At 38.1% G+C, this 23124-nt stretch overlaps 2 protein-coding genes across 6 annotated transcripts in view; one reads left to right on the forward strand and one right to left on the reverse strand.

The window, feature by feature from the left end:
* Positions 1-2402: 2402 nt before the first annotated feature.
* LOC130558484 (nectin-2-like) lies at positions 2403-8875 on the forward strand. 4 transcript variants are annotated; one of them, XM_057340917.1, is made up of 6 exons: positions 2403-2691; positions 6712-7083; positions 7246-7351; positions 7631-7644; positions 7824-7855; positions 8337-8875. In XM_057340917.1, exons 1-6 carry the CDS (start codon positions 2634-2636, stop codon positions 8463-8465), a joined length of 711 nt encoding a protein of 236 aa, XP_057196900.1. In that variant the 5' UTR covers positions 2403-2633; the 3' UTR covers positions 8466-8875. The 4 variants fall into 4 exon arrangements, with proteins under 4 accessions (XP_057196900.1, XP_057196898.1, XP_057196901.1 ...); XM_057340915.1 differs by lacking the exons at positions 6712-7083; positions 7246-7351; positions 7631-7644; positions 7824-7855; positions 8337-8875 and adding exons at positions 3226-3597; positions 4105-4210; positions 4571-4596; positions 4866-4897; positions 5096-5612 and having other exon boundaries at positions 2413-2691; XM_057340918.1 differs by lacking the exon at positions 2403-2691 and adding an exon at positions 5904-6169.
* Positions 8876-8985: 110 nt separating this feature from the next.
* Positions 8986-23124, reverse strand: part of grik5 (glutamate receptor, ionotropic, kainate 5) — a 61522-nt gene continuing 47383 nt past the window's right edge. Inside the window, exons 4-22 of one of the 2 annotated variants that reach the window (XM_057340821.1) lie at positions 22286-22450; positions 21994-22158; positions 21787-21884; positions 21538-21703; positions 18503-18681; positions 18091-18144; positions 16612-16773; positions 16371-16523; positions 16146-16250; positions 15955-16062; positions 14181-14384; positions 13898-14011; positions 12955-13064; positions 12670-12843; positions 12352-12517; positions 11521-11746; positions 11128-11256; positions 10872-10993; positions 8986-10665 (exon numbers count right to left, since the gene is read on the reverse strand). In XM_057340821.1, the coding sequence (XP_057196804.1) occupies positions 10066-10665; positions 10872-10993; positions 11128-11256; positions 11521-11746; positions 12352-12517; positions 12670-12843; positions 12955-13064; positions 13898-14011; positions 14181-14384; positions 15955-16062; positions 16146-16250; positions 16371-16523; positions 16612-16773; positions 18091-18144; positions 18503-18681; positions 21538-21703; positions 21787-21884; positions 21994-22158; positions 22286-22403 (3153 nt within the window). In that variant the 5' untranslated portion in view covers positions 22404-22450 and the 3' untranslated portion in view covers positions 8986-10065. Of the gene's footprint in view, positions 10666-10826; positions 10994-11127; positions 11257-11520; positions 11747-12351; positions 12518-12669; positions 12844-12954; positions 13065-13897; positions 14012-14180; positions 14385-15954; positions 16063-16145; positions 16251-16370; positions 16524-16611; positions 16774-18090; positions 18145-18502; positions 18682-21537; positions 21704-21786; positions 21885-21993; positions 22159-22285; positions 22451-23124 lie in introns of both variants that reach the window. The other variant, XM_057340820.1, reaches the window with a different exon arrangement.

Raw genomic sequence — 23124 nt, forward strand, 5'->3', positions numbered from 1 at the left:
TCAAAACTCCAGACTTTTGATAACACAAAGAATAACTAAATCCACCAAAGGGGGAGAGCTTTCTCATACGTAGCACCTAAACTCTGGAATAGCCTTCCCGATACTATTCGAGGGTCAGACACACTCTCCCAATTTAAATCTAGATTAAAGACACATCTCTTCAGCCAAGCATTCACTTAATGCAAAATATGCTAAATAAACCACCGGGAGACTGCATTTATTAGTTATTATTTACTAGAATAATCTTGATTGTTCTATAAACACCATGCACCGTGCTGTTTTTTTACTTTTTTTTGTGTTTTTCAGTTTTTCTTATTTTCTCCTGTAAAGCTGCTTTGGAACAATGCACATTGTGAAAACCGCTATATAAATAAAATTGAATTGAACGCATATTTCAGTATAACTTAGATATTGCCTACAGTACCTGGCAGTGTTGGGGAAAGTTACTTTTAAAGGTACAATATTGAGTTACTCTATAAAAAAGTAACTAAATTCGGTACTTGAGTACTTTTTGTGGAAAGTAACTGAAAGTACTTTTTGCGTTACTTTTGCGTTACTATTTCTCACCTAACTGATGCTCATGCTTTTCCAGACTTTGCTGTTCTTTAGTGTTTAACACTGTAATGCATTTAACAATCCTATATAGCCTATAACACACCTTTATTTTCTTTAAAAAACACATTTCAAATATTTCCTGACCAGTAGTCCTCCACCTCATCAGAGCTCTGCTTACTGTAGACACTGCTAACTTCGGTGTCACTCTCCATATTTATTGTGTTTTGACAGCGGGGCTAGTTGCACAAGATGATGCCGATGAGCTTTTGGGACGGCAGAGTCGTTTCCAGTCGTATAACACTGTGTGGGAAAAGGAGGATTTTTGGCCGGCAAATGTGGGTGGGTTTTTTTAGATTTAAAAAAGTAATATATAAGGGATATGATAGAGCCTCTCTGCATTGCTGAGCACTTCATTGAGCCAAAACAACTCGATAGTGTTATACGAAATTATGATTAATCAAATATATAATATATTTCTAATATTATATAATTTTGAGGGGAAAATTACATTTAACATATTATGTTGTATATATGCTGGTATTTGGTGAAGAGACTAACAGATGACAGTTGTTTCCTCTCTTTCTGCCGTGCTCCGCCCACTCCCCAACCCTTCTTCTAACAGTGACCATGCCCATTTAAATCTGCAGATCTGTCAGTGCGTGGAGCACCACAAACAGTCGAACACAGCTTATGTTTACATTCACGAGGCATGAGACCATTGATTGCTGTTGCATGTCATGACTTGCGCTAATTTCACAATCTGAAAGTTACCTTCCAAACATGACCGGCATTTGCAGAACAATTGATTGCTGTTGCGACTCGTGACTCGCGCTAATTTCACGATCTGAAAGTTATCCATTGAGCATGACCGGCATTTGCAGGCATTTTGTCCATGGTGGCGAATGCGGCCACACTATAGCTCCGCATCTGAGCTCTGGCCTCCCATCGCTGATTCACTGTGTCAAGGGTTGCCAGATTTGCATAACAAAAATGAAGCCGGAACACTGCAGCACTGCAAACAACACTGCCTATGTCTGACTAGCGACTGTTTCTGTGCAAGATGTTCATAAATCAATGATTACACTGAAAAGTAACTCGAGTTACTTGAAAAACAAAGTAACTCGAGTATTGATATGTAAATTTATAAAGTAACTGCGTTACATTACTCGAAAAAGTAATCTTATTACGTAACGCACATTACTTGTAACACGTTACCCCCAACACTGGTATCTGGTAATGCTTTAATTAGCCAAGAAATAAACGTAAGCCCTTGCTCTTTACATGATTATCTAACCAGTGTGGAAATCAAAACAGTATGATTGGACAATTGACTCCATTGCAACTGTGGAGAGAATGACATGCTCTTACCCGCTGTTTAGACTCTTATCCCATCTCTCTCATTATCTCCCCAGGATCTAATTTTACAGGATTGTATAGCACAAGCAGAAACTTTTAAAAGGTTTATAGTCGTCACTGTGGTTTCTGTAAATACAGCACCAGCACTGTCGGTCCACAGCTGTCAATGCTGATATTGAAAAAGTCACAAAAACATAAATGTTGATAACTACACAGCACTGTTGTTGAGCATATGCTTAATTTTATTTATGGAAGGCCCCCTTTGACATTCATTATATGGACACAAAACCACTCCAAATATCTTTTTTGTTCAAGACAGTGGTTTGCAGGTTTTGAAAATAAATGTAAATAAACAATTAATTGATAAGAAACTTTATGATTATTACATCTCTCAATATAGAATAAATAAATAAATAAATTATTATGGTAAATAAATGATGACAGAATTTAGATTTGTGAACTATCACTTTAACATTTCAAGCTAAAAACAGAACATCATTACTTAACCAGCACAAATTCTGCGACTGGGAGATATGACTCAACGACTGTCAACATTTCTGCGTTTTCAACTTTTTAAAGTCTTTAAACATTGCCAGCGCAATAGGGAGGTAGATACTGTCCAACTATGCTTTTAACTTCCTTTTTCCTTTTAACTTTGAACGTCTGGTTTTAGAAAATGAACTCTAACACGATAGCTTGCGCAACTGAAATTAGAGCTTAAAATGGAGTTGCATGGTACGTTTATTCCTTTACTGCTGTTTTGCACCACACTGTTGAAGGGTAAGTGATTATTTACTGTTTATCTTTTTATTTTATTTTTCAGAAACTGAAGGAAAACAAATATTTAAATAATAATAATTTAACTTTGTTGTATTCTCAGTGCTATGAGCATACAGGAAGTGAAATGTTTGCTTTGAACACAAGATCAACATCAACTATCCCATAGAAGTGATAGTTTCTGAAACGTCTTTTTAAGGAATTTATTTGCAATTTTGATATCACACACTGCATTTTAGAAACCAACTGGGCCCTTGAATTGTCTACTGTAAACATGGATAATAGGGTTTTGGTGTGAATACTTTATATTCTACTCGAATGTATATTTACAGTTAATTATACATAGTATATTTCTGTTAATTTACTCTTTGGTTAAGCATTTCCTGTCATGTTCTCTTGAGAAACTTCCTGTGTTAACAGACTTGACTCATAATATTGACTTGGAAATATTGCTTAAAATGTGCATTGTGATACTACGTGTAATCTGTCTTGTCAGTTAGGTAATAAACATGTCTTTTAAACTGTCTTTTAACACAGTTCTTCAGGGTCAGAGAGTTGACACTGATGGTGAAGTCATTGGGTACCAGAATCACGATGTCACACTGACATGCCACTACATCCACGGAAAAACAGAGGACAATTTAAGTCAAGTTCAGTGGACCTGGCAAAATCATTCCCATAAACATGATCCTATAGTAATCATAATCAATCATCAGGAATATGGCACGACCGTGCATAATACATCCCTGAAAGAAAGAGTCAGTTTTATAGAAAGACCCAAACTGACCCCTGATGCCTCCATCATCATCAAAGATGTGAAAATGACTGATCAGGGAGTCTACAGCTGTGACTACACAACCTACCCTAGTGGGACAAAAACAGGAGTAACCACTCTTAAAGTGAAAGAAGGCAAGTGCAGCTTATTGAATTTTTCACAACATTTTTAGAACTGAGGGATTTTCCTTTAAAATACAATGCTAGGGTGATGTGGGGATTGCTACATGTGCAGTTAGGATGATCTTGGTGGTTTGTAGTAGGTGGTTACATAAGACATAATATTTTCTTTCGCCCGTTTTATTGTTCGTAAGTGGAAAAATGTCACTTTGAAAATTATAGGACATATCTACACAACAATCCACACAACTTGTGGAATTATTTATGGGCATAGCGTAAATTACTCAAGTGCCTCTTTCATACACTGGTGAATAAGTACATCGAGTACATCAACCTTAGTGAGATTCTTTCATATGATTTCATTCACAAGAGGCTTTTCAGTAATACCTATGAATGAATTCTAATAAGACTGATGGATGTGTTCTGTATCACCAGTGTTTGTAAAGTGAGTTTATACTGATTCTTCAGCAGGTAGAACTGAACTGCAGATTATTAAAACCATCTCTTGTGATCTCTCCACAGGAAAGCCTGCTGCTCTGTCCACTGCTGCGATTGCTGGAATTGTGACTGTAGTGATCATCATTATTCTTCTGGCTTCTGCGAGCTATTTACTTCTACTTAAGAAACGGTATATAAATAGAAAATGCATTTGGTAATTATTAAATTGTACAAATGGTGTAGTTCTAGATTCAAAATTAGTTCAATATTCACCTCCACAATTGATTTTCAGAGACTGCCCTTAATATTTTAATGACCTTTTCACTACTTTCAACAAAAAATTGAAAATATAAAAATACTTTTCTTTTTTTTATTATTTACGATGTTGATGACCGCTGGACACGTCATCACAGTCTTGTGAAAAAGGTCTATTCTGGGAAATGTCTGACCCTGGTCAGCTGCACTGTCGTTAATATCAGTAGACAGCGTCAAGTTTTTATTACAACATATCAACAATAACCCCTTTACTTCTCTTTTCATGTTCCTACAGACGTGCTGCCAGTACTTCTGCAAATTGTGAGAAAACACTTTGCATGAGCTCTTTAAAATCCTATTTATCACATATAGTAAATGTCACTTGTTAGTATATGTTTATAAAAAACATTTCTATAAAAAGCTTACATGCTGTGCTAAAATTTAAGCGTTTTATTTAACTATGAACTATGTAGCTCTTTACAGTATTGGTCCAGTAAATCTTATAACATGCTATAATATAATGTAGTCAAAATAATTCTAATCTTGACCTTTTTTATTAATAGTTGACCAATTCTTTGTCTTTTTACTAGATGTTACCCAGAAACCTGATGAACTTAACAAGGTAAAACTGTTGTATCTACTGCTGAGACAAACACATCTCCCTGTCGGGAAGGAAGTTAATAAATGTAAATTCTTTATTGAGGGATGCAATAATCATAAAATAATGTTGTGTGTGTTAAGTAGGACAGTGCTGCTACATAGCTTTTGATTAACTAATGTTTTGCCTGCTTATCTATTGTTTACTCCTGTTTACCTGTAGGGAGAAGTCACATATGCTGATGTCACGATACTGAGGCCGGACAAAGTCAACAGAAACACCTTGCTGACAGGAGACATTGAATACGCTGCTGTTTCCTTTAGCGGGCGTTCAAGAATGACATCACAGCAAGGATCAGCCAATCAGCTTGCTTGTGGTGCGCAAACAGAAGAGCATGGATCTGTGTATGCAGAGGTGAAAAAAGATTAAGTTCTTATATCCAACCACATGTTTTTGCGTAAAACACAAGATTTCATCACAAAACAATGTGTTTTTAAAATGTTGGCATAAAAATCCAGATGCTGACTGCGGACACTCTCAAATGATCCCGTTTGCTCTTTAAGTGGTAGACATGGTCTTTAAAACACGATGACTAAAGCAACATATCTGTCTGTATGTAATCTATGCAAGAGCTCATGTCTGACAACAACTTCTCAAAACTTATACTCTTTATTCCTAATTTTGTAATGTTGTATTATGTCTGTATTATGATATTTCGATATGACAAATAAACTTAAAACCTCAAGGATTTGTATTCATTGCTGCAATTTCTGTAAATAGCATAACATAAGTAACACTATGTATCCACAGTTGAACAGTATAGGTTACAAATACATTTATTAGTCAGTTAGATTGAACGTAATGTTACATTATAATGCAATATTGATTCACCAAAATGAACAACATAAAAGTAAGATATTTTGAAGGATGTTAGTAAGAAATCGTTGGTACCCATTGACTTGCACTGAATGGTTTTGTGTCCATACAATGGAAGTCAATAGGTTCCAGAGGTGTTTGGTTACCAACATCCTTCAAAATCTCTTCATTTATGTTCTTCTGAAGAAGTCATACAAGTTTGAAATGACAAGAGGGTGAGTAAATGATGACAGAATTTTACTTTTTGGACGAACTATCCCTTTAATAAAATACAGAACAACACAGAGTTTGTCAAGCAAAAACCACAGAACCATTACTTCAGCACAAATGCAGCTACCAGGAAATCCTGTCAACATTTAATAAGTGTTAAATTACTGTTAGCTTCTTTAAGTAAATGAAAGCTTATGATGGATGCCAATAGTAAGTTAATTTTTTTACTACTGTCATGTACCACATTCTTTGCAGGTGAGTGATTTTTTACTAATCTGTTATTATCATTTTAATTGATATATTTTATTATCATTGACGTTTATATAATTGTACAGTAAAAGCATATTTTTTTGTTTTCGGGTGGCAGTATGAACAGTTACTAGTATATGAGGAATATTCTATGTGAAAAGTTTGCCTTGTTTTTGGAGCACAACATCAACATCACTATCCGTAATTAATTTAAATTATGAAGTAGTTTCTTTTTAACCCTCTTTATCCTTCGACAAGTTTCTCCTCTATATATATAGTTTCAACAGATTTTGCTTACCATTTTGTAAATAACTTAATCAAATGACGAAGTCCATTGTAAACATGAATAATTTGTTATTATTAATTGTGTGATATTAAGACTTCAAGAAAATGATGCTTAAATGAACATTTTTAACATGACATTTTTAAAGCGTTGTAATACTGCATGAAAAGACACTGCCTTTTCCTTAAGAAAATACATACATTTCTCTCTTTTAACACAGTTCTTCGGGGTCAGAGAGTTGACACTGATGGTGAAGTCATTGGGTACCAGAATCACAATGTCACACTGCCATGCCACTACATCCTCGGAAAAACAGAGGACAATTTAATTCAAGTTCAGTGGACCTGGCAAAATCATTCCCATAAACATGATCCTATAGTAATCATAATCAATCATCAGGAATATGGCACGTCTGTGTATAAAACATCCCTGAAAGAAAGAGTCAGTTTTATAGAAAGACCCAAACTGACCCCTGATGGCTCCATCATCATCAAAGATGTGAAAATTACTGATCAGGGAGTCTACAGCTGTGTCTACACAACCTACCCTAGTGGGACAAAAACAGGAGTAACCACTCTTAAAGTGAAAGAAGGTAAATGCAGGTCATGCAAAAATACCCCAAAATCTAAAAAAATGTTATTAATAAATTAATAATAAAGCAAGATAGACGGTGGCTATTTCAGTCATGCTCTTTCATCAGTGGGTTTCACTGAACTACAGGTTATTGAATGCTCCTCTTTTGGTCTCTCGACAGGAAAGCCTGCTGGTCTGTCCACTGCTGTGACTGCAGGGATTGTGACTGTAGTGATGGTCACTGTAATTCTAGTTTCTGTGAGCTTTTTACTCCTGAATACAAGACGGTATGTGATCTTAAAGCATGTTACAAATTATTAAATTGTAGAACTCAAATGTGTTACTTTTTATTTGTTTTATCAAATAAGTGATGTGTTGTGCCAGCATTAGACATTTTACTTCAATATAAAACACAACGAAATTAGGCTAATTATTTTGAATAATATTGTTGAATACCTATTTTAATACACATATTAAATATAAAATACACCGTATTTTAAATGATGTTGAGATCCTTGACCTCTTTAAACATTTCTCATTTTATGTTTCTTTAAACGGGGTGCCAGTATTTCTGCTTATTGTGAGTAAACACTTAACACATTCTCTTTAAAACCTCTTTTCTGACTTTAATGATGTGTTTAGAAATAGCGTTTGTGTGAAGCGCCGCTATGTTGTTCAGAAACCTATAATGTTCATCCTATAAGGCCACTTACGGTCTGTATTATTATGTCAGTTGATAGTCTTTGCCAATTTTTCAAGGTATGGCCCAGAACCCTGGTGATCTACAACAGGTGAGACCATCTTTTACCTTAGATTGATACCTTTCACTGTGAGAAAGGGAAGTTAAGAAATATCATTATTTTATATCAAAAAAAGTATATGATTAGGGCCAGTGCTGCTGTAAATAGCTCTTGATTGTTATATGGTTATTCATTGCGGATCAGGTGTGAACATATGTGAATCGCACCATTAACTATTCTTCTGGAGAATACAGAAGATACTTTGAAGTATGCTGGTAACCAAACAACATTTCTGAGACATTTCCCGCAATATCCCATGTGTTCCGAGACACTGACACATTTATCAAAATATCTTGCTTTGTGTTCAACAGAAAAGTCATATGCAGCTTTTAAACAACATGAATGTGAATAAAAGATGAGAGATGCTTTTATTTTTGGGTGATGGGTTATTTTTATCCTTTTTTTTGGTAAGTCACTTTGGATAAAAGTGTACTAAATGGCTAAATGTGAACATACTCCTTTTTACATGTAGGAAGAAGTGATGGAACTGATGGAAGACAGTGAATACACCATGGTTACCTTCAGTGCCTGGTCAGGAGTATTGAAGAAAGCCCCAGTCAGCTGGCATTTGATGTACACACAGCAGAGCGTGGATCTGTGAACAAAAAATGATAAAGGGGTGGTTTCCCAGACAGGGGAATAGCTTAAGCCAGTACTAGGCCTTTAGTTAAATGAAGTCTTTTTTAAAAACATACAAAAAACATTACTGTGTGGGTCCTGATACAAAACAATTGCACTGATATTATATTGTAATTATATACGATTATTCTGCCAAAATAGTCCAGAAACTGATGACTATGCTGTAACAATACTACATGTATGTAGTTAATGCAACAACCTCGAGTCTGACACCAACTTCTCAAATTAAAAAAGAAGAAATGTACTACTTAAAATACATACTGTACATGCATTACTCTTGATCCTGTAAACATTTACCCCTGCATGTAATTGTTTGTCTTTGTTCATTTGGTAATGAGCTTCTTCAAATAAAAATGTTGACTTTGATTCAAATGATAAAACAACTGTCTGCAGAAAACCGAAGAACACCAGTGTAGGCTGAACAACAGTGGGACTTACAGCAAAAAAGATGCATCATTTAAAAACTGAAAGAGGTATATTGTAATAACCCTGTTATAATTGCTTCAATACTATACATCTGTTCTATAAAAAAAAAAAGATAATTCAAATGAGTATGGACACCTTTAAAAAGAAAAGGATTATATTACAGACAAGCTCCTCATGTAGACATCAAGGAACAAAGCCAAGAAAAAATTATAAATATAAACGAAATTCATTTTAATTTAGCTTTTTGTTTGTGTGTGTCATCGTGTCCATTGAATTGTTTTCTGCTCTCTGGTAAATGCAATCGTTTACATGTGAACATTTGGTTTATGGTGTGTGATGTACAGAACACTCTTGTTATAGTATTTAAAGTACCAGTTTGATCTAGATCAAAGTCCACATTTTAATGAACACACAGCTCCTTAATTCTGTTAACATACATATTCGGTCATATTCAGAGTTGATCTCCTCGGTATCAATAAAGTATCTCTATTTATAATTTCCAATCCAGACATCACAACCCCAGAATTAAATTACACAGACGGCAAATTTAAAAATAAGTATAGTACAGAAAAGTAAGAATATCTGTTTAGAATATCTTTTAATTAACAACTTTTACATTGTCCACCATTAAAAGAGTGTGCTCTCGTTCTGCTGCTGTCTGGCTCGGATCTTAATGGCATCATTAAGACAATGACATCCAAAAGAGAGTCTCTGTGCTACTTCCAATGTGTGACCTCCCTCCTACCAGAGAGAGAGAGAGAGAGAGAGAGAGAGAGAGAGAGTTCAGAGTCTGAGAGGGATGGAGAGTCTGTGCCATCGTTGGGCTCTGATCACAACAGAGTTCGGCCAAAGGGAGAGAAAATCTCTGTTCTGTCTGCCGAGGAAGTCAGCAACCATCACCAAATCCAGATGCCTATATCTCACACGGATCTTTACCATTGCATTTTACAAATTTATTCCAGACAGTCCAGAGTGTTATAATACATACTTCAGAAGTACAAAAACATCTTTATTGATATGACGCCAATGGCTGGAGTTGAAAAGAAAATGAGAATATTCCAAGCCTATTTTATGATTATAAACAAGGGCATCAAATGATCCCACTTTTGGCCATTCTCTCTCTCCCTCTAGCTCTCTCATTTTTGTTCTCCTGGTAGGTCTGTGTTGATGCTAGACTGAGGTGGCGGTAAAGTGCAGCCTTTCGCCGGTGGCGAGTGGCCTATCCGGCACGGGCTGGGCCCGCCTCCTCCTTCGCTGTCTGTATTGGATGATGAGTGTGGAGGGGGCGGGGCCAGGCGTGGCAAGGGGGCTGAGGAGGGCGGGATGCGTGTGCAGGAGGTTGTGCGGAGGCTCTGGATGCGCCTGCATTCCTGGCAGATGCGCACGTGAGTACAGCCTCGTGGCAGAGGCACTGTCACTGCGGGCGGACCTAGCGCCACTGTAGGGGTGCTGTTGGCACCCAATGGGTCCTCCAGGAGCCGTTGAGGGCCGGGGCCCATGTCTGAGAGTCCGGCCCCTGAACTTCCTGTTAGGGGTCCGGTGCCGCTGTAGAGCTTTCCGTTGCTGAGGCGCATCTCTCTGACAAGGCGCAGAGGCCGGGGTGCCCCTAACGTGATGCGAGTGGGATGACGAAGGGCCAAAGAGCTGGAGAGCGGACGACGGCGGCGCAGACGGGAACTTTTCTTGCAAGAGACAGCGTTTCGAAATTCCGTCAACATCTCCTGGCACACGGACACCTAAATTTAAAAAAATGTACAGTATTAACAAAGGACGGTTTAAAAAATATGTACTCGAGACGTGCACAAGTAGACATGCACACCGTGGCACAAACACTGACTTGGACTTCACTACGACACACACTAAGCTGACGAGTCGGCGGGTTGCCTTGGTAACCTACTGTAGTGTGACTGTGATATTGGCGATCGCAGGAGAGAGGCCGTACCTCGTCTGTTTCAGCTGATCGGCGTGTGGACCACACAAACTCCATCACAGCCACAAACACGGCAATAATCAGCCCACAGATCAACACCACAAATATACCGCCGATGTTCTCCATCCCAAGACCTGCAACAGTTTAACACGTTTACCTCCTCATGTAAAAAATGATGTACACTTGTTTATTTTTGGTACCGTTGAGGACTTTTTCAAACGAAACCACAGAATGGTGTGTGAAACGAGTCTGGGAGGAGGGTTCATGCCTTTGGCACGGTGGTCCTCTTCTTTGGGACACTGCCCTCCCTCCCACCACCTTCTCTTCAGGATCTCCAACCTGTTATTTTCCTGCAGCTGTAACACGGCCAGGCTGATCTCATCTCTGAAAGGAGAACCTGCGAGAGAGAATAATGCAGACGGAGGGATTTGGTGAAATGAGGAAGTGTAAATGAGTTGTACTTCTGCAAAAAAACGCTGTCTGAGAATATCCAGTAGAGTGGGTTTAACATGTATGACACCACTTTAAAACCACTGATTTGTTTTTTCTTTCTTTTTTCAAGGGATACATAAATGAAAATCCTGTCATTAATTACACTACATTATCACCAATTACTCATTTTTGCATCGCTGCCCATGTACAGTGTCTCTTTGTCTCTCACCCAGAGGCATGCCGATGCCGTAACCCTTGGTGTCCAGCAGGCCTCCGATCTGGGTGAGGTTGCAGTTGAGGCTGCGATGATACTCATTCATGGTGCTCTCGAGGAGGAAAGCATATTTGGAGTTTAGGACTCGAGCAATGCCTTCCTCTGTGCTCTTGACAAACACACTGGGCTGCTTAGAGTACATGTAGTTCCACATCCGCTGATACGTTTGATATCGAGAGTTCTGCGGAGACGGATAGGTTATATCATTATGTATGATTAGGTATCACATATACCCAGTCATTTTTTTGTGATTTGTAATGTAATGTAAATAACAATCTGGGAAAATATAATCATAATATCTTTAATATTGACTTGATATTTATCCTTGATATTGACTTAGTAAGGCCAGGTCAAGTATTGAAATCATAGTGACATTAATGGTTAAAGTCCAGCTTTGATGCCCGTTATCTTCGAATTACATTCCGAGAATTCAGCCTGGTTTTCTCAGACTGGATCACATATGATAAACACTTTTAAACAACGATTGAACTGGTTGTTCAATTGAAGTGAAGCTTCTTGTTTAACTGGGTGGTTCTTTTTGTCTGAAGAATGAAAGCAAATCATCCAACACTGATTGAAAATATAATAAGAGCTTAAGTAATTTTATTTAGTTTTTGATACAGAACACATTTATCAGTTTTCAGTTTAGTTCTTGTTCTTTTCACCATTTCTATTTTTTATTTTACACAACTACACTTTTTCCCCATATTTTTGTTTCATAGCCTTTGTGGGTTCGTGCGCTTATGTGTTTGAGTATGATTTTTATACATATTAGACAAAATGTACCATAAAAAATGTCATAGTGCTTCCACCATGAATGGTGCCATACTGAATATTGGTTTGATCGGCCAGGTCATCAGGTGAATCGATGGGTACCTCCATTCTCTGCACGGTCAAAAAAGCAGCAAGATTTGCTGTGTATGAGGAGATGATTATAAGAGTAAAAGCCCACCTATAAAAGCCATCAACAGACCAAAAGAGAGAGAAAGAACATCAGAAAGGGGAAACCCAAAGCTGTGCAGTGCAACATTGTTTGGTGACTCTAATGTTCATCTTGAAAGGAGCATCAACACGTACGGACCCCCGGCACATGCTCGTACTCACCAGACTCCGCTGACGCAGCGTGTGGAGAGAGCTCGGGGCATGATCTCTGATCCCTGCTGCATAAAACCCCCAACAGGAAACCACAGGCTGTTTCCCAGTGTATACTGATTCTCCAGCAGGTCTCTGCGCTCACGTAGGCATGGGTGAGGATTGTACCATTCATACGGACTCAATCTGCGACAAGTACAGAGACGTCCCGCTTAATGCACGCAAGCAATTATACTGTTGTTTGTCATTGTGTGCTCGTGTGTATAGGTGTGGGTGTCAGCGTGTGCTTGTGTGTACCTCGCAGAAAGAAAAAGCACACAGCTGACAGCAAGGTAAACCAGCAGCATGAAGAGCCAAACAGCCGGTGAGAAGGGATCCAGGAAGGAGAAATAACCTGGCTTCCTGCTCTGAGAGACAATGGAAGAGATAAAGAGGTACAATAATTAAACTCAAACATAAAATCTAAAGTCAAATGGATAATAAATACTGTGTGAATATTCAGTAGTACTATGTTATAAAATAATTTCTATTGTATTATGTAAATGTTGTACGGTTTAGCATTGTAACATAACATATAAACATTTTTGATACTAAAATTACAGTTATATGTTTTCTACTATCAAATATTAATACTCTCTAAACTGTCTGTAATGTGGGATTATAATTTCAACAATTGACACCAAAAGCATCAGATTTTATCCTCTCCATTCATTAGTTTTATGATTGCATGTTTATCTCTCACCACAAGAGGGCGCTATTGACCAAAACCGATTTGCCTGAGAGCTTTTTAATGCATTTCTGTCAGAAATACAATCTGCTGTGTTTACTGAGCAAAGGTAAAGCAGCATAATGTAAGATTTAACCATTTTAGTTTGATTCTCAATGACAATTCTAGCAGTGGTCATCGGTAAAAAGGCAAAAATCGAGCACATTATGTTAAAAGTTAAATCTGATAATGTGTAATAATGTCAACAGGTTGATGTGAGAGTGATGGGATAAAAACGCTTGGGTTGAAACAATGGAAGTGTTTTTACATCTTTCTAAACAATGGTAAAAGTCTTAACCATGGCCAGCGGTCCCCACAATAATTAAGTTAAATGATGCTTATTTGAAAATGCACAAATGCAGAAAGGTTTGTGTGAGGGTTAGGTTTAGGGATGGGGTTAGGGGATAGACTATTTTCTATGGAAAGACCCTCTAAAACATGGAAACAATATGTGTGCGTGTGTGTGTAACTTACTATATTAACCCTGTAGAGAATACTGATGCCCAAGGTCATAAAGGGTTTTGAGAAGTCAATGACTTTCTCTCTCTCCGATGTGATGGTAAAAGAAGCAACTGCCAAATCAGCTTTCTGCTCCAAAGAACAAAAGAGAAAGAGAGCTAGACGAAACCATTTAAAGGCAGAAATGCACTTGGAAAGCCGCATCAAGACACAATAAGCAGATTAAGCAGAATTAAATGAAACTGGACAATTTCCGTAATTAATTTAGAAAGGACAGCAGATGTGTATGAGCACATACCCTGTTGATCAGCTCGCCCACCATCCCCGTCCACGAGCCGTTGGGTTCAGGTGCTCCGTACAGACCATCATCCACCAGTTTGATGCGGTAGGTGAATTTAAGGATATCAGACAGCTCTCTTAACATGTCTACACAAAAACCTTCATACTGATTGTTCCCCTCAAACTCCTGGTAATTTACTTTTCTCATCACATATGGGTTTTCCTGCACATACACAAGATGTAGATGGGGTTAATATTTGTGTGAACTGGGGTGTATTGACAAGTGATCATTTTTCCTACTAGTCTCTGTCATGTATCACATGACTGATTTTACTATTTTTCTAAACCTTGTAACTGTGTGGGTTTGAGATCGAAATCAAGAGAGATTTACAAGAGAGACTTGGCCAAGAAAGGCATCAACAATATCCAGTCAGCTTTAAAATCCTTACATGAAAACAAATAACGAACATATTGTTTAAAACATGGTGACAGCAGGAGGAAAACTCCCGTCCACAAACTGCCTTTCAGTGAAACTGCATGAGAGTTTTGTACAACAAACAGTGACAGCCAAATAAACAACATTTGGAATTGCGTAAACGTTGAAATAAAATCAACCCTGAGCGCATTGGATTGACACAGGAAGATACAACCATTTGAAGCGGTCTGAAAACATGAATCAAAAAATTAAGCGAATCCTTCGAACACGTGACTAAGTGATATTATTTATGCCAATGTAAGTCGCATGAATCTAAAAATATTATCACATTTGTTTCTCAGCCGAATCAGCTGTACGATCACTCTTTCTACTCACACTTTCCATCAAAAACTCATTGAAATAAGCAAAGAGAACTGAATACTGCACTTTCTTGTCTACATAAGGTAAAAACTATGTGTGTCAAATCGATTCATCGTGTTTGTTTTAAACATGTTTGTTTATATAATGTATGTGTGTGTGGCGTGTATATAAATAAATGTTTATATTTACAAAATATGTGTAATATATTTGTAGTAGTTATACATAATATTACTTATATTTAAATACATATTCAGAGACCATTCCAATTTTCATTTAATTAGCATTTCTAGATGCATGGTGAACATTCCAGTCCAGTGTTTGTTGAATTTTAACACAATCAAACCTCAGGAGTGACAAAGTCATCCAACAGCACTGTGAAAGATGGATAGCATGACAAAACAAATGAAAACTGTGATAAAAATCCAGGTAATTTTTTTTTTAAATAATTTTGAACTTTTCCTATATACGTACAAATATTACTGTAGTATTGCTTAAAAGTGAATCTTGTTTTCTTTGCAGTATTTGAGATCTGAAACAATACATCATCTTTTCTGTTATTTTGACCTGTTTCTCCAGTTTTCATTTTCTGCAAATAAATGCAAATAGAAACAATATTTTCATTTGAAATTGTGGAAGAAATGTTGGTAGTATACAGAATGAAACAAAAAATTAAACACATACCTATAAATAGTAAATGTAAATATTTGACGTACGTACTTGTGCATTATGTGTGTGCATTTAAATACACAGTATATGGAATTATATATAATACATATAACACACACACACACACACATACAGTATTATATAAAGACAAACATTTATTTAGAAATCTATTCATCACAATTAATCGTTTTGACAGCACTGGTCAATACTAATCTGTCAATCACTGGAAAACTTTCTTGGATCATTTGACTGGTAAAAAAGCCGTCTTGCAAGTGCTCATGTGAACTTTGACTTTAAACATGATGTTCTGTAAAGAGCAGTTGGATCTCACCAGTATTGTGGTGACGATGAGGCTCTTGTTAGCCAAAGTCTCTGAGACGTTGATATCCAGACTGGTGGAGTTCATTAGTAGAGTATTATTGGAGTACCAGATCCCAATCTAACAAAAAATGAATCAAAACAACGTGAAAGTGAATCAACCAAAACAACCATTTGACTCCATTATACAAAACTGTGTGTAACCTCTTTGTGGCCTCTTCTGTGCTTCTCCAAGATGTGGAGGGTGTAATTGGTCCTCTGGCCTTTGCTGTTGAACTCAACCCGACCTGTCAATCCATCATACTCCACCTGATCAAAACCATTAGAACAGAGAGCAAGAGACAACAGTTATGTTACAGCACTTACACAAACACACACACAATTGAATCGTAACGGACACTGAGAGCAATGCAGGGTTCACACACTGACCATCCGCAGATAGTTCATGAGGCTGGTTCCGTGCTGCCAGATCTGAGGAGACGTGCAGCTCAGAGGTTTGACGCCAATCTCCTGACTGCGGTTCAATTCTTGCACTGCGCTCACCACCACATGCACGGCATCAAACAGCAGGGCCGCCGATAGCTGACAACGCAGGTGAACACAGAAACACTGCGTGTGAAAAACATAACAGAGGCTTTCCTGTCCTGTTTTGTATTTGTGCGTGTCTCACCGCAGGTCCTGGATAAGGGTTGATATCACAGCCCTCTCTCCAGGACAAGTTAAGGCTCCTGATAAACTCCAGGTAAAATGGGTGGGAGGTGTTGAACATGGAGAAGCCCACAATGTTTGACTGATCATCTACTATATCATCTAACCATAGTAAGGGAAAGTCCTGCAACCACACACAGACAGAAAAAACGAATGACATTAAACAGCGGCAATGAGGGTAAATGGAGCATAAGTATATGTGTAATAGTATATAATTAATGTTTTTTGTAATAATTGCTACCTATGAGTAGCATGCACGTAACCTGAATAAACGGTTACTGTTGTGTGTGATGTTTTAATACTTAATAGTCTGCGTGAGGTGAATGATGTGTTAGGTTGGACTATTTAATAGAGATTTAGTGTGGTTTGAGTGACTTAACCCTTAAGTGTCACTGAATTGATAAAAAAATACACATGAAAAAGCACAATCTACACTTGTAACTCCACAAACGCTTGAAATTCATAAATGCTTACAGATCTAAAGCTGGTCTCTTATGAAAGAAGACATTTGGCTGGTTATTGCTGAACATAAAAAAATCACTTAATTATTTATTATTTAATGAAGAGTTATTTTAGACTAATTTCTTTTTTTTTGAATAGTTAAGAATTTAGTTGTGAGATTTGAATGTAACCTTAAAGGAATAGTCACCCAAAAATGAAAATTCTGTCACCATTTACTCACCCCTCAAATTGTTCCAAATCTGTATAAATTTCTATGTTCTGATGAACACAGAAAGATATTTTGAAAAATGCTTGTAACTAAACAGTTCTTGGCCACCATTGACTACCGTGGTAGGAATAGTTTCTTTATACGCTAAATGTCTTTGTTCTGTTGAACACAAAATAATTTTTTGAAGAATGTAGGACTTTTGACTACCATTGTATTTCTTCCTACTATGGTAGTAGTAGTAGTAGAAGTAGTAATTTTAATAAATACAATCATTTACACTGTTATTATTGTATAATGTTTAATGCACAACAGTACTGAGGTGCAAATAGTAACTGCCACTATTTATTCTAAGTATAAATAGCATCTAACAACTATTTACACTTAATCCAAAGAAAATATAGTTACTTTCATTTAGTGTAAATGGAATCTACTACTATTTCAACTTAGTGTAAATAGCATCTGTCACTGCTATAGTATCTATAGCCGCTGCCATTCATTTATCTCTTTTTTTGTGTTTCGGAAAAGAAAGTAATACAGATTTGGAATGACACAGAGGTGAGTAAAAAAACTGCAGAGATTAGATTTTTGGCTGAATTACTAAATTAGTAACAAGAGGTTTTAGTAGTATCTGTAAGCTTTGGATGGCAGTGTGCTAGATTGAAAAAAATGTAAGCGGGGTTTTGCGTAATAAAGATAAATTGTTAATACAGAATATGGGCTCCAGGCATGAATATATCTGGAGGAAAATAGGCCAAGAGCTCCTCCTCTTACCATAGTGGTGAGAATGTACTTGTAAAATGCTGATGTCATTCCCAACTCCGATGCCTGAAAAGAAGGCAAAAGAAAGGAGACAATGAACAAGAGTGAGTGTGTGTGTGAATGAGCGAGAAAAAGCTGCATGGTAAAGCAGAACATTTAAGAGCTCATTGCAGAATAGACCTTGAGCGGTATACTGATATTTATGGTGCCTATAAATTAAAACACAGGTATATTGAAGAAAGCTGAATTACTCTTGTATAATAAGTGAAACTGGGGCCCGGGAAAGAAATGAAAGAAATCAGACCAGCAGAAATGTGAGAGGGAGAAAAATGTGAGAGATGCTCACAGAATATATATCATGAATGGAAGGAAAACAAACTAGCAGCGTTCGAAAAAAACGCAACCGCGCATGTGTGTTACATACCTTTTTCAGTATAAGGTACGATATAGACGCGTTAGCATCGATAATAATTGTAGCTATTTTGTCGTCACGAATCTCCTTAAGCAGAGGCGTGGGGTCAAGGTTATCGTCCAGCATCCTGATTGACAGCGTCTCGCGAGAGATCAGAAAACGCCTTATCAGCTCCTCGAGTCTCAGCAAACCTGCGGGTAAGAACAGGACAAGATAAAGGTACATAAGGTACATTCAGGGCTTGCAAGTAAAGTGAGTTATACAGTACAACGGGGCGTGTGAGGTTGTCGGAAAACAACATGTGTCCATTTGAAATGATGTTTTGAAGAAAGTGCGGGTGTCTGGCGACACAAAGCCGGCGAAAATGTAAATAACTAGCTGTGCTCTCAAGGGAGCGTGCATGCACAGAGCGAGCCAGTAAAGCCAGTGCCAAACTTTAATTAGCTTGAGGCAGAAGAGAAATCAATGCTCTCCACACTCTCATTCTCTCTCACTCGCACTACCTCCTTTTCTTTCTTTCACTGATTTCCCTTTTTAATTCTTAGTTTCACCACTTAGTTCTTTTCACTTCACTCAGTTTTGAACAGTAAATGTGCCTCTTTCTCAGGATTTCACGATTCCTTTGAAAAAAGAGTAATGAAACAATTATTTACTCACCATCCTGCCGATTTAAAGCTGTATGGTGTTATCTTTATTATAGTAAACAGTATATTTACAAAAATTCCTCGCACAAAGCTGGAATGCAGCTCATAAATTATACACACTGCTTTTATGGACCGTTATGGTGCTTTTGTTGTTTTTGTTGTTGTTGTTTTGCTTCACAGATGAATGACCAGCACAAATATGAGAGTGGGTAACTAATGACAGAATATTCATTTTTTATAAACTGTTCCTTTAAAGGGGATAGCTCACCCAAAAATGAAAATTCTGTCATCATTTACTCACCCTCAGATTGTTCCAAACCTATTGAAGTTTCTTTGTTTTGCTGAACACTAAGGAAGATGTTTGGAAGAATGTCAGTGACCAAACAGATCTCATCCCCCATTTACTGCCATATTAGGGAAAAAAATATATGGCAGCCAATGGGGGATGAGATCTATTTGGTTACTGACATTCTTCCAAATATCTTCCGTTGCGTTCAGCAGAACAAAGACATATATACATGTTTGGAACAATCTGAAGGGGAGTAAATGATGACAGAATTGTCCTTTTCGGTTGAACTATCCCTTTAACATGTTTTCAAATCCATTTAAAACACCAGCTTTGTGTTTGTTTTTCCATGTGCTTGTGTAGTTTGACAGACCTGAGGTCACCACTGAAGAGAAAAGCCACCCAAGTGCGCAGTTTCACAAATGAATTCCAATGAGATTCAGGCGCACGGACACAAAGGCGAGGAAACCTCTTTCTATCTGTTTAACGAGAAGCTTTAGCGCTGCAGCGAGCCGTCCTCTCTCCATCTCTCGCCACCATTTTAAATGAGCTTGATGAGTGGCAAGTTGCACCTACTCTGCTGCCATAGCAACCATAGTGCAGCCAACTGGGTCAGAGCCGAGCGGAATGTAGCGGTGCCCTCTCCAACACGCATAAACGTCCAGGCGCACAAACATACACGCGCTCGATGTCTCACGCGTTAACACGCGCAGCAGGGAGAGATTTATTCTCAGATTACGTGAACATTATGCTGCGTAATTGCCCAGCAGTATGTTATTGGCACAACCACCTATTACACGACAGAGCAGAGTAATTGTTAGTGCTTGCAGTAAAGAAGCTCTGCGTTATCATTTGTACTCTTGTACTTCTTGTGATACTATCGAGCTCATCAGCCTTGAATACATATTCCAATAATCTGACAGTGGTTCGGCATTAACATTACACTCGAATGTTTGTTCTAATATGAAGCATGGGCACTTGGGAGATGTTCTGGTGTTATTTTAAATGATCTGTTTTATGTTCACAGTTGAAAAGAGGACGCACCTCTTAAAGGAGTACAGATCACCATCAAATAAAAATGTCATGATAATTCACTCACCCACATGGCATACAAGCCGTTCGTGTGTTTATTTCTTCTGTCGAAAACAAATCGAGGCTTTTGAGGAAAGCTTTCCAGGGTTCTTATCCATATGAACAGCGGCCTGTTAGTTAAAGTCCAAGAAAATGAAAAAATGATACACTTTTTAATCATAAATGTGTGCCTTGCTCTGAAACGGAAGTTTCGACCCAGTGTTTACGAGTGTGGAGAAGAAGACAAAAGTTCTTGGATGTTGAATGACACGTTATATGTCTTTGTGCAAGGCTACTGTTTAAAATGGTCAGTTCGTGTGCATATCAGGGATGTTTAAATCTTTTGAAATCTACGTCACGCGTTACCTTTCCAACGTAATTGCGTAATACGGAAGTCATGAGGGACCTCCGAGGCAGAGCAAGCCAAATATTTATGTTTCTTAAGTATATCATTTTTTCGTTTTCTTTGAAAATGACCAATCGTTTTGCTAGACAACACCCTTAGTCATCGGCCTTTTGAAGCTGCGATGAAACTGACATTTGAACCTTAACTAACAGCCCCCTGTTCATATGGATAAGAACCCTGGAAAGCTTTCCTAAAAAGCCTCGATTTGTTTTCGACAGAAGAAATAAACACACGGACATGTATGACATGTGGGTGAGTGAATTATCATGACATTTTTACCCCTTTAAGAGTCCCATAACTAAAGCAATAATGCACGAGTGGAGTGATTTCATTGAGGGAATGGGGTGTTATTGGCACAATGTGATGCTTTTATAAAATGGCTATAAGATCAACAATTCTTTTAATATACGGTTGCACTTTCATTTCTGTGGGAGTTTGCTTAGCAATGAAGAAACATGGTGCTTTAATACAGAATGTGCATTTAAAGTCATTTTGCAATGACTTGCAGCTCATCCAATCAGAATTGACCCTCTGAATTACCCATTTTTTCTTTATTGTTGTTCTCCATGTGAAATAATTTAGCATATTCAGGCTTGAGGGAAGACCAAAACTGACGGGTAGAGTGAGATCTTAAACTCACATTCAGCCTTAGCACAGACCAGACTAGCCGATGGGTAGTTGAACGAGCGTAGGATGGATCCGATGGCAAGGCTCAGATCCTCGTTGCTAGGATACAGAGTCACAGATGCAAAGCGCAGGTAAGGAAGTCGTGGAGTTTCCTCTGGACCAATTTTAACATGCGGGATCTGAAAGAAAGAGCACAACAGAGAAACAATTAACAGTGTTGGTGCAATAACAAATATCAATCGAATTTGCAAATGAGGCTCACCTCCTTTTCCCCACAAATGTGACTAACTATGGAACCAGAGGCGGGACTGGAGGCGGGGCCAATCACAGAGACCACACCCTTCGGCAGAATCTGGCACACTACGCAAAATGGAAGTCCTTTTAATTAAATTCACTCTCTCCACTCTATTTCTTCTTTTTTTAAAGTATACAGTGTCGAGAGATGTGATGATGTGTATGTATGACTCACTGGTATCTGTAGTTTCATACTGAGAGTCTTTCTGGAGATCAAAGATGTCGACCTCCACGCGAGCACGAGCTGAGCCCTCCATCATGCTGTTAATGTTCTCACGTGCCAATGCCAACGCTAAACGCTCCCCACGTCCACAGACAGAGCTGTCATCCAGAATCGCCGCTAACAGACAGGAGAGAACAAGAGATAGACAGAGAAGAAGAGAGAAATCATCACAAGAAATCTAAGAGTTATGGAAATAAACTGGCTTTAAAATCCCTGATCCAAAAAACAATTGTGTGCCACTTACCCATCCGTACAGATGACAGAACAGAGGTCTGACTTAGGGAAGACAGCGGCATGGTAACCACGGTAACTAACAGGAAGCGGAAGTAAATCGACAGCAGGAGCGCTGGCAGTTCCGGCATCTTCTACCGCTCCTCATGGAGATGCCTTCTGCTGCCTATAGCACCGCCTAAAAGAACAAAAGACAAACACATACTGTCACCATGTGATAGTGTACTGCCAAACACAACACTATTTTTTTCATTTCCAAACACAATGGTATAACCTCCATACACACTCATACGCAGGTTGGTGTTATATTGGACCCAACCGTGGTGGTGCAAAGCATCATCATGAATCAGTCCGATGACAATTTGCTGACGCAGGTCATGACCGTGTCACACTCATCCCTAACAGCAGCACAGGGAAATCTTGCTGACATTCAAACACCTGATGTCTATGATGCTTCTCACTATCTCACGCACGGCACGATACAATGTTAGTGAACTCTGACCTTTAAACAGCTTACAAGATTTATTTGACCCCAGGGAGGAAGGAATGGATATACTTCGCCTCCTCGCTCTTTGTTCAGCCCCCCTTATCTCAGTCATTTTGAATATGTCAGCAGAGTGAGGAAATGCGAGAGAGAAAATAAACAGAAATGTGTTTGTGTGTGCGTAAAGCGAGTCGGAGGTGGTGCTGGAACCTATTGTGTGTTGGGAAAGTAAATAAAACACTGTACCACACTTAGAATTTATTTTCACGGCATACAGTTTAATGTGGGAGCACCAATTAAACATGTAGCTCAACTTCAGCCACAGAATAGTTGAAGATAATTTAATATTTTTTGTATTAACTACAGCG

This window comes from Triplophysa rosa, linkage group LG8 (genome assembly GCF_024868665.1).
Source record: "Triplophysa rosa linkage group LG8, Trosa_1v2, whole genome shotgun sequence".
Classification (NCBI taxonomy): Eukaryota; Metazoa; Chordata; class Actinopteri; order Cypriniformes; family Nemacheilidae; genus Triplophysa; species Triplophysa rosa.

Excerpts from the sequence above, each read along its gene's own strand:
- LOC130558484 (XM_057340915.1), top strand. The coding sequence starts at position 2,634 with ATGGAGTTGCATGGTACGTTTATTCCTTTACTGCTGTTTTGCACCACA. Across the intron at positions 3,598-4,104 it reads CACTCTTAAAGTGAAAGAAG|GAAAGCCTGCTGCTCTGTCC; the intron begins GCAAGTGCAGCT and ends ATCTCTCCACAG. Across the intron at positions 4,898-5,095 it reads AACCTGATGAACTTAACAAG|GGAGAAGTCACATATGCTGA; the intron begins GTAAAACTGTTG and ends GTTTACCTGTAG.